This window comes from Hippoglossus stenolepis, chromosome 12, assembly GCF_022539355.2.
Source record: "Hippoglossus stenolepis isolate QCI-W04-F060 chromosome 12, HSTE1.2, whole genome shotgun sequence".
In the NCBI taxonomy this organism is placed as follows: Eukaryota; Metazoa; Chordata; class Actinopteri; order Pleuronectiformes; family Pleuronectidae; genus Hippoglossus; species Hippoglossus stenolepis.
The window spans coordinates 8,471,305-8,482,729 of record NC_061494.1 but is presented as its reverse complement, the minus strand read 5'-3'; the positions used below and the strand labels follow the sequence as shown (position 1 = coordinate 8,482,729).

Sequence of the window (11,425 nt, the reverse complement as noted above, 5' to 3'; positions counted from 1 at the left end):
TTGACAAAGGTGCACTTCTCACATTACTGACTCAACAGATTCCAGCTGACTGAACATGACTTGGCACCTATTTCTGTAACGCTGCAATCAGCCACAGCAATACACAAGCGGGAGCAAATTTGGAGCAACGTGTTCGTTTTCCCCCTCCGACCATGCTTTTTCCTACGACTCACTAAGAGCTTGTGCGCAGGAGAGCTGCCGTCCTGCAGCATGGAACAGTAGCCTACTTATTTTGTGCAGCGTAAATCAAGTCTCCTGAGCCGTCACAACAAGCCTGTGTATCAGAGCGGAGAGCTCCATCGTCATCATCCGTCTTACAGCCCCCGTGTAACTTAATCACTCAAATGAAGCAAGCCCAGACAATATGTTCATACAAGATCAGAAATTGTATTTGGCAATTTTTAAACAAGTGCATACAAGTACAGCTAAAAGCATTTCAGTTTTGCCAAGTGCTCGTAGAGTAGCATTAGTCACATTCTACGTTAAACAGGAACTGCCACCAGACCTAGAAGTACATCAAGAGTTTTGTTAAACATCAACAAAGAGGAACGTAGTCCATTATAATGAGTACATACCTTTATCTTCAAAAATATAGAAACACAATGTATTCAAAAATCAAAAATTATACAACCATGTTTACGAAGTATACTCTTCCCTTGGGTCCAATATGTACAAGTCCGTTAGTTTGTTTGAATGGTATGTATGTGATATTTATATATTTATACTCATATTTTTTGCCTCCCCTCCCCAAAGAAGTGTTCAAACAAAATCAAGGGTCCCTCTCCTTTTTTACTTTGACATCTCCTGCGAGGATGGTGGCGATTTCCCCTTGCATGAAAGCCCAGGGTACGTTCGAGCCAACCAGGGGACATTTCTCTCCGCTTGGACAGTACACTTCACCCGTGGCACCTTGCTGCTTTATGCTTTCCCTGGAGCACGGGAAGCAGAACTTGTGCGAGGGCACAGACGGGCACTGAACAAAGTGTGTGTCCTCCAAACGCTCGTGGCAAAGCGTGCAGCAGAGGGGTATGCTGCCGGGTACCGAAGAGTCCGGAATGCTTTGGGGGTGCACTTGGTCCATGCCTGGCACATGAGGGGTGCCTGCACCGGACCCGTCTCTCTGTGCCAGCCTCCTCTGATTCATGGAGGACGGCGACAGGGGGCTGCTGCTGTTCCTCCGGGTGGTGGAGTGGACCTGGTTGGAGTCCTTGGGGGAGCTGTTCCCACCTGCATTGTCTGCCGCCATGATGAGAGCCGCCATGGGGGACTGGCCGTTCTGGGCAGCCTCAGGTGGGGTGGTGCGGGAGTGGGGGGATATTGTGGAAGGGGGGGAGGTGAAGCTTGGCGGGGGAACTGGAGGCATTTTCAGGCTGTCATTGGGCGCTGGTAACCACTGCTGTCCTTCTCCGTTGAGCTTGGCGGCTGTCCCCTCTCCCTCTGGTTCAGGCGACGCTTTTCTCTTCATGCTGCGGGGATGTTTTCCTCTGTCTGGAGGTGGGAAAGGGTTAAACACAACCGTTGAGTTGCAGAGCTCAGACAGGGATCAACAATTACACTGGGGGGGGGGGAGACAAGCATTTTTGCTGCTCTCTGCTGCACCACAGGCTACAGAGCAATAATAACAACAAGCACAGGAATGAGTGGAAATGCCATTTATGCAACTTTAACTTCATTGAGGTGAAACTATATTTATCATCCGTCCGTTATTGCCCCACTCCTGAGCTCCAACGGGTTAATGAATAGGAGATGAAAATGAAGGGAGCACAGAATATTGTTGAATTTTAACACTACTGGGTGCTCACCTGATTTGGAAGCGGTGGCGCTGGACTCGTAGTTCATAACCCTTTGTTGCAGGGCCGCATGGTCTTTCTTGAACCTGTTGTCGAAAGTGTGCAGAGCCATCAGGTCTCTCACCGTCTTGCCTTTCCCCATCCACTCCGCGTCTGCCCTGTTTTTGTGGCTCTCGGAGATCTCCGGCGTGAGGCTGTCGGGTCTGTGCTTATCCTTCACCTCTCTGTCGTGCTCGGTGCTGGAGACCGAAGCGGGTCTCTTGCCCATGTCGGCGGGACTACCGCCCGTCAGCGCCGAGGGAAGCCCCATCTGGCCCGGTCTACCGTTGACGGCGTGCACCTGGGGCATGTTCCCGTTAACCAAAGGCACTAGATTCGGGGGCACGGCACTATTCCTGCGCGGGTTGGGGCTCTGGCGGTTCAGCTCCGGCGGCTCGTCGGGCTTAGGAAATCCATTGGGGACGGGGATGCCGTTCGCCTGCCGGCCAGACTGATACTCAGGACCCAGCCTGGGCGGGCGGTCGGAGGAGAGCGGGTAGCGGTCCAGCGGCTGCGGCGGCCGGGAGACAGGTTCTCCCGCCGCGGCATGGTTGATCGCCTGGATCTCCTTCCCGGAGAGCTGCGACTTCCCCGGCCCGGGAGACCTGCCCTCCTGGAACCCGTGCGCCCGCTTGAGCTGCCGGGCCGTCTCGATGACAAACTCAATGCGGTCCGCTCCCTCGTAGTTGACACATCCCCTGCACACGGGCTCGGTAAAATCCCAGATCATGGCCCACGGCATGCGGGGCAGGTCGCATAAATAACACGACTGCCTCCTGGAAGAAGCAGCGACCGCCGCGGACGACATAGCGCTCGTCGACGTCGACCCCCCGAGAAGAAAAACCCCGAAATAGTCGTGTCTTCCTGCTGCTGCTTTTCTCCTCCGGGCTCCCGTTGAAGAAAAAGGCGAAGAAAGAGCACGGTCCGTTGGCGGAAGAGAAAGAGAAGAAAAATAAAAGGTGTAAAGTGGTCCTGTCCCGAGTTATGGAGCAACAACGTGTAAGTTATAGAGAGTTCCTGTCAGTGTGTACTTTACTACAGCGCTGCTCGATCTATCTCCACTGACTCTCTACTACTGGCTCAATGTGGAGCAGTGACGTCAGCACGGAGCTCTAAACGCCTGCTTCCACTTCAGTTTCTATTGACTTGATTTCTTCGACAGACTCCCCCCCCTCACCCATCCTCACCCCTCCTCACCCTTCTCTCTCTCTCTCTCTCTCTCTCTCTCTCCCTCTCTCCCTCTCCCTCTCTCCCTCTCTCCCTCTCTCCGGTTTACTGCATCCTCTGTCACTCACTGCTTTCTATTTATTTTATTCTATTTATCAATTCATTTTAATGTCACTTGAACAACAGCTCACACTAGTAGTGTTGTTGTTGTTGTTGTTGTTCTTATTATCATTGATATCATTATTGTTAATAATATTACTAGTAATATTATTATCAGATATTTCTGGGTCCATCAATACCAACATGAGAATTTTTTATTTGAACAAAAAAATTGTAATATCTTTTATTTTAATTTATTGATTCATTTTAATTTGATCACTTTGACCTCGAATAACACAGCTATTATTACAACAAAGATTAAATTACTGCTGCTATTATTACCATATATATCCAGGTTTGTCAATAACCGCATAAGACATTTATGTATTTGAAGAGAAAAATGAAAAACAGCTGATAATGCGGCTAACACAATGTCTCTGGCTCCTCCACTTGCTTTGTCCTAAATTCCCAGCATTATCCGGTTCAGGCTGAAATACTCGCTTCTGCTGCTGCAGCTTGTTTTTCTCTATGCACACAGCTCCTCGCCGCCATGAGCTGCTCCTGCTGCTGCTGCTACCACTGCTGTGCAATGCATGAGGTGGCTCGACCCTACAGCAAAAACAACCAGGCTACTGTAATCTGTCGAAATGACTCGAAAACTGTTGTGCTGCACTTTATTTCGAAGGGCAGCATAAAAATTTATATGGGAAAATATTTTAGCATTAATAGAGGGATTTTTTACTGCCTGTTTTTTTCCCTCTCTGCTGCTCAGTTTTTTGTGTCAGCCGACCAGCATGAAGTCAACATTCACTGACCACTTTTTTAGCACCGGTTAGATAATATTTCCCCTGCAGTATTATAATGAGAGAAAAAAAGAAGAAAGGAAGCAAAAAGGCGCCTCCATTAGCCAGTAACCAGGAAGTGCTGTCATGAGGTGGGGATTTCCAGCCAACGTGTTGTAAACTTGAATCGATCGGGGCTACAGCATGAATGTAGCTCTGCCCACATTTTACTCTAGTGCGCTGAGCAGTCAGTCATCCACATCTGCCACCGCTGAATTGAATTACACCGCAATGAATCAGCCGCCCAGACTCACTCAGTGAGTTCAAAATCAAACAGCACAAAAAGGAAAAACAAACAAAAGAAAGTATGAGTGTGAGAGGTGAAGTCAGATTAATGGCTGCTCTCTCATTGTTGTCTGTTTTACATGATGGGAGGGGGGAACTTTTCTTACTAGAAACAGGTCATATACCAAAAACCCAGCCAAAATCCCCTGAAGTGGAGGTTTGAAGTGGAGGAGTGCCCCAGTAGTTCAGATTCCTCCGTCTCATCTGGTCTCATTCCAACTCGTTGCAGCTTTGCCCCGGGCTTTGGGTGAGGCAATGCGTCTGAAACCTGCAGACACAAAGCAGGATATGTTTGTGCAAGTCCATGTGACGTTGGAAAGAGGAAGCGCGATGTTTAGTCACGTACCCTCATCCGCCTCACCCATCTGAGGGACATCAGGCCACTTGGCTCGCCGCCCGCAGCCATGATCCTGCGCGCTGTGGCACGAGGCTGCGCTTTAAAGCCTTTTTTATAAACAAAATAAAGTGGTAACGTCGCTCGTCTGTTGCCACCGAGCACACATTATTGCAGTGCACCCGCCATATGCTTTTACGTGATTGTTGTTGTGAAGCTGCTGGCACAGGAATGAGCACGCCTAACAATGCAGCACAATAATAGCCTATTCCCTGTAGAACATTCACAGACGTCATGAGGTTTTTGGAGCCCTCACTGTAAACTACTGTACTAACACGCCGTTTCCCATTAGCCCTCTCTCTCAGCCTCAGTCCTCGCTGGGCGAACAACACAGGGAAGTGTTGTCGGGGCTCTATGACACAGTTAGGAAATGACTGTAGCAAGGGGGTAAAATAAAGACCTTCCTCAAGATTGGTGGGAAACAGTTGCCTTACGCTTTGATCTCTCGCTTTCCACTCAGTCGATGTTTGTGCAAGCAAATAGCTACACACTATTATGCAAGACGGAGGCATGCTGGGATTCAATTAAATCCCAAATGACCTGATTCTATAATAGGAAGATCCATTGATTTAACAAAAACGCTGCAGGCTTCAAAGCGAAGGCAGAGTTGATCCGAACAGAGGCGACAAAGGTCTGAGACGGAGCCAGACGTGCACAGATGGCTCGGATTGGCAATATGACCCATGTATACAGTAAAATCACAGCAGTGTGACCCGGCTGACAGCCATCTCATCTCAGTCTGCCCATTAAACCAGATGGAGTAGCTGTATAACGCTGCTTCTTTTTTCTCTTTCCGAGGGGTATGTAAATTGAGACATGAAGAAGCTAAATAAAGAGCAAGAGGAAGGTGACGGTCAGGGGAATACCCAGCATGTGACAGCATCACAGGCCTGATGAGATGACGTTATTTTTGTTCTGTTGCTTTTCTGAGCCTGTTAAATATTATATCGGCCATCTTTTATTCATGGAGGCGAACCATTGCAAATTCTCTCTAAAGTTTTGTGCCGAAGCAGATAATCACACTGGATGTTTATTTTATTCTGTTTTCTCCCCACCAACATTTATGTTATATAACGTCTCAAGAACAATCGCTGAGACAAGCACGGAACTGAACTGTAACATGTTGCACTGACATAAAAGGGGGTTATAACAGGACAGGGTGAGGACATATAACTGAAGTTAAGCATCTGCTGTAGTGACCTACTTTGGAGATTATCAGCTGAACAGAGTGACAGAGGAGAGTAGGACTAATGTGCATGCTGTACACAGTTCCTGTATATGTAACAGGGAGAGGTAGCCATGGAGATTATCACCGTACCCCAACTACCATATATATCCTGTTTACGGTGCTATTTATAGCCACAGATTTGCACTGCAAGGATTTTAGCACAGATCAAATTTGGGGAGCTCCTGAACTGCCATATTACTTCCTGTTTTTGTAATGAAATGCCTGAAAATTATTTATTGGATCATTTCTCTATTCTAGTTACACATGCACACGAGAGAAAGCGTGTGCATGTGTGTGCACAAAAACGTAAACGACAAGGTAAATTAGCGTTGTAAGGAGTCGACTTTGATGTCGGTATAAAATGGTGGAATTCAAATAAAATGGAGGGTCGACGACGGCGAAAGGGAAAAATGTGCTGGGCGGCTGGAATCTGGGGGCTGGAGGCTGCAGAGGTGATGTCATTGGGCCAGAGCAAGAGGCGAGTGAAAAACAAGTCTCTCTCTTTATTCTGATCCTCTTTGCAGTCCCGGCGGGGGTGGTGGGATGGGGGATTGGCAGTCGGCCAAGGCAAGGGCTGCTGGGAAATGGCAAAGGATGCCAAGCAGGCCCCACCGCCAACATTAGAAGCTCACATCTTTGTTCTCAGAAACCTGGTGTGCTGCCAAAGGCCTCATTTCAGCTCCATGGCATGATTACACTGGATGTAGGCCAACTACTGAGAGCTTGCTCTCGCTCCCTCCCTCTCTCCCTCTCCCTTTATGTTCCCTCCTTTGGCTCTCTCGCTCTCTCTCCCTTTCGCTCTCTCTCTTTTTCCACTGCCTTCAAAAGCTTTCTGCCAAACATGCAGCAGTTGCCATGGCTGCGGAGAATGGAACATAAAAAAAAGTGAGTAATGAGTCAGACTTGGACCCAGATGTGCCACATGTGTATCCATTTAGAAAAAAAACAAGACGGTAACATATCCCCTTAATCTGCCGGGCTTGTCAGGGGACAGACGACTTAAGTAAATAGTGGAGGGCTGAGAGAGGAAAGTGGAGGGAGGAAAATAAATCCCTGCAGAAAATGTAAATGAATGCAAATGTTGTCATATCCATTTTTAAACGGAAGGTAGTTTCAGTGGGTTGCAGTGCAGGTTCAGTTTTAGCAAACAGGAACAGAAAGACCAGAGCTCTGCCTCTGTTATTCTATGCTAAAGTGAGCGTGCATGCATTGTGAGCTGATGACATCATTTCCTGTCCGATGGAACCCCCCACACACTTTTCTCTCTCTCTCTCTCTCTCTCTCTCTCTCTCTCTCTCTCTCTCTCTCTCTCTCTCTCTCTCTCTCTCTCTCTCTATATATATATATATATATATATATATATATATATATATATATATATATAGAGAATGTGCTTATTTATACAACCAGACATAGATGTAAACAGCCTTTCCCTTGCCTTTTTTGTAGTAAAATCAGCTCAAAATGTATTTTGAACTAACTGAACCATTACCTGCACAAGAGCATTTATTGCCCATAAAAGGGCGTTTCCCTCAGGACTCATACTTGTTGTGTTTAGCAGGATGAACTAAACTGTGCAGTCATTCCACCTTAGTGTCCAACTACATTCAGTACAATGCAATTTTCTAATTGTAATTCTGCTGCCTTCTTTCAAACACACATTTTTAATGGCAACATAGTCCACAACAGTACTGCACTACTTGAGCTGCTTTCATGATTCATCCTCATGCAAACTCCTGAGGGACCCGACACATCATCAGGCTATTTGTGGTACATAATATGAATATGTATGTGCACTAAGTGTTTGAAGGTATGACTGTTTGTTAGAGGGACATTTATATTTGGACACATAGCTGTTCTTCCACCTGCATCTCTATTCGACAGAGGTTATATTTCTTGCTTTTCTCTACTCGAGCCACAAAAGAATGAGGAGTATTTCATGTGTTATGTAACGTCTTTCACTGAGCCAAAATAAAATCTGCCCAAAGTAGGCTTATTTATTACACACACAGCTCCTGTTTATTTTTGAGCTGCCTTGCTCGAAAATGGACTCTGACATCCCTGGTGCAGCAGTTAACACAGCACTCAGCCTCGGTTTGCAGGTGCAGAGTTTGTCATGTTTTCGAGCACGGGCATCGTTGTCACTTTGCTGCCTCCCTTTTGATTTGTTTTTACTCCTTTTGCATATATTATTTCTTTGCAGCCAAACGGTGGCATAAAATCCCTGGTAAATAATACATTAAAAATGTGTGCAAACATGCATATTTATAACTCCTTCATTTAGAAGATATTTCAGGGTTGCTGCTGGAAGAAGATCAAAGCTGCTCCTAACGTTTGCCTTGAAAGCACAAGGATATAAAGAGTCATTTCTGTGATGTATAGAAAATAACATGACCGTGAGACGGAAGAAAACCTAAACAAGCAAACAGTGACCTAATTAGAAAACCTAATTTGGGGGGGAAACGGTTCATAGATTGCATGTGGCTTATTCGGATCAGGAAAGAATGGTAGATCATAGCGAAAAGTAACTGTAATGCATCATTTACAGATGTTGTGGTTACATTTGAAAAGTGATATTTTCTGCAGATTTCCCGCAATCAAGCTCCAAAACTTTTACTTTGAAACTGCCCTTTTTTGGTCGTGGTCATAAATCCGCTGAGGTTCCCGACACAGATTCCACAGATGCTTCGCTGCCCTCTCTTTGATTGTCTGGTTTATGGAGGATACTTCATCGTGCACTGCGAGCATCTGTGCCAGAACTGTCCTACCTCCTCTTTCTATAAAAGTGCAAGTTGTCAAGACGGTGTGGCATTCATTATGCGCCTGTGGTTTTTGTACCCCTGTGCCCCCAGGCAGCTGGGGAGCATTGGTTGTCACGTTCAGCCTCCAGCCGCGGTGAAAGATGGGCAAGCAAGAGATGAGTGCTGTCCCCCATCTGTGTGATAAAGTCCTTTTAACCACGACGTCTGGGCATGTGGGCACACGACGCCTCACCTCCCTCATTTCAAAGGCGCCTCTCAGAGAACAGCTCAATGTGAAGGCCTAAAATAGAAGATAGAGCTAGAGTTGCACTTGTGACTCCAGCTCTATGTGTGTCAGTATAAGGACAGTCAAGAGAAGATAAACTAGAATTGATTGCAACTTGTGTCTTATTTTTATCGTTTTGGTCATTCATTCTGTCCGTTTGGATAAACTTACGATAGTAATTGTTTAAATCTGAAACATTGCTACAACTAAGTCTGACAGGAGGCAAAGCACGTAAACATGTTGACGACGAGTCCGAATTTTCTTGAGCTACAGTTACAGTAATAATAGTTCAATGGTATAATAATGGTAAGCTTTTTATTGTTTTTGATTATTTTCATATTTGTGATTTTATGTTTTGTTTGGGTGTGGGTTGTTATTTTGTTGTTGGTAGTGGCGGAAATATAGTATATAAGGCAAAATGAATTTCAGAAGAAATAGCTTTATCATTGAAGCCACTGTAGCATTGTAGAATGAGTGGGCCGAGATGAGGCTAGAACTGTTTGGTAATGTGGTGGTGGTGGGGAAGTTGGGGAACCGAATCCTGATCCCTGGGCAGCAGCTGTAGCACCATTCTTATTCTCTTTTCAACCTCATTCTGACCTGCATGAATCTGCTGCTGTGAATTTGTGAATTTCTCCAGTGTAAGGATCAACAATGTTTTATCTTATCTTAATTTACTTTGGTTAATCTTTATTCAAACAAATTGTTTTGAGTATGACAGCCCTTGTGAGTAAAATTATATTAGCCTACTAGCTACTGATAGCAATGATGAAGTCTATAAACAACATAAACTGGATCTATCTTTTAACACTTTAAATCAAAGGTATGCTGCTGTTTTAGAATCTTTTTTGTTGCACGAATAAAAATGCTGATGACCTTTATTTAGAAACTGAATTACCTCACACTAGTTTTGCAACAACATAAATGGTAGATGTTGTCTTTCTTAGTCATTATGCCCCAGAGGCACATAGGTCATAGTTTAGTCACAGTCACCACACCAAGCTGCCCCGGTGTGGTACAGTAATACTGTGGGAAGTACACGACATGAATAGGAGAGCCTTGACGCAACAGTAAAGTCCCAAAGGGATTCAAAGGGACGGAGCGGAGGGAGTGCTGTGGGAAAGTTCAGTGCCCTTGAAGAAGCCTGATAAGCCTGAGGTGATATGAACCCTTGTGTTTGTATTGTGCAAATTTGTAACGACTACGAGCACTCTGCTGATAGAGCGCCGTCCTACACCACGTGTTTGCAGAAAACCAAAGGGCACTTGGATCTGGGTGTGGTGAATGCAGCCTGTGTGGATTCAGTGTGTGACGGTAACGTAACACTGGGTGTATATTGGGATTGTTTTACACAGTCAACATACAGGTTTGAGCAGAGGCTGTTATCAAGTCGTTTTAACATATAAAAGGTTGCGATTACTCCTCCCTCCTCCTTGTTGTTAGGTGATGGGACCCACATTGTTCAGCAGGCAAACAGAAGTGTAACTTGACCTTGCTCCGTGCTCATTTGAATGATCTTTCTCTCCACCAAGGGGGATAAAGTTCACCTACACTGTTTTGCCACACAATGGGAGGGAGGAGCCAGACAGCCTTGAAGCGGAAATGGTTTCACTGTGACTGACAACTCAGGCTACACACCCTGGGTTTCCCTGTTCTCACACCACCCTCCCCCATTTCCTATTTCCACACTTTTATTTTCAAATTTACATTTTCCTCTTTGCTCGACAAGAAACATCTTTGCAGAGTGCTCAGGTCTTGTCCTCCTTCCGGCTCTGCGTGACACGCTCTGCACTCACATGATAAACTCGCTCTGATCAAAAACACTGTTGCCTAACAACAGAGGGGGGTAGGGGGGACAAAGTTCACCTCCCATGTAACTGCAGCTCTCACATGATTTTTTTTTCAGTTAACCATTTACAGCAGGGAGGAAGAGGAGAGGGAGGGAGGCTCGTTCTGGGTAAACAGGGTGCTGTGTTTGCTGTTTAAAGTAGTTAACCCTGCTATTCACTAAGCTCACCTCCCCGCTCATTTACACACAACGTGCAGGAACACGAAACTCGTCGGGCCACAAGTCATCCTGCAGCAACACAAAGCTGCTGCCACTGAACAATGCATGCCGGCAATGCTCCCATTATGAAACCGCTCTGTCACAAGACGAGTCTCTCGCAGGAATGCTGTTGTGACACATGCGAGCTGTTGACTCAAGGGTTAAACATTGAACCAACCACACGCACACACACACACACACACACAGACATACACACACTTCAGCTGCCAAATGGGCGGACGCTTCAACCGCTCCAGCGTCGGTTAGTCACCAGTTTGTATTTATCTTTCCACTTTGGCCAACAGTCATCAGGTTTATCGAAGGAGAAGTCGTCTCTCCAACTGCAGCCAGGTGCAGCACAGTGCCATGATTCACATACAGCCGACATAACACTCAGCGGCAGATTGCCTGGCATGTTTGGAGCTCTGCAGAGGTCACTGGGTGCATGTGTGTGTGCTGGATGTCGTGTGGTGCTGATCTCTGGCTCGGTGCTGGTGTACAGAGTTC

At 46.2% G+C, this 11,425-nt stretch overlaps 1 protein-coding gene across 1 annotated transcript; it reads right to left on the bottom strand.

Moving 5' to 3' along the window:
- Positions 1-367: 367 nt before the first annotated feature.
- Positions 368-2,981, bottom strand: irf2bp2a (interferon regulatory factor 2 binding protein 2a). Its single transcript, XM_035172043.2, has 2 exons — positions 1,803-2,981; positions 368-1,488 (listed from the first exon to the last, which is right to left on the bottom strand). Exons 1-2 carry the CDS (start codon positions 2,635-2,637, stop codon positions 770-772), a joined length of 1,554 nt encoding a protein of 517 aa, XP_035027934.1. The 5' UTR covers positions 2,638-2,981; the 3' UTR covers positions 368-769.
- Positions 2,982-11,425: the final 8,444 nt, after the last annotated feature.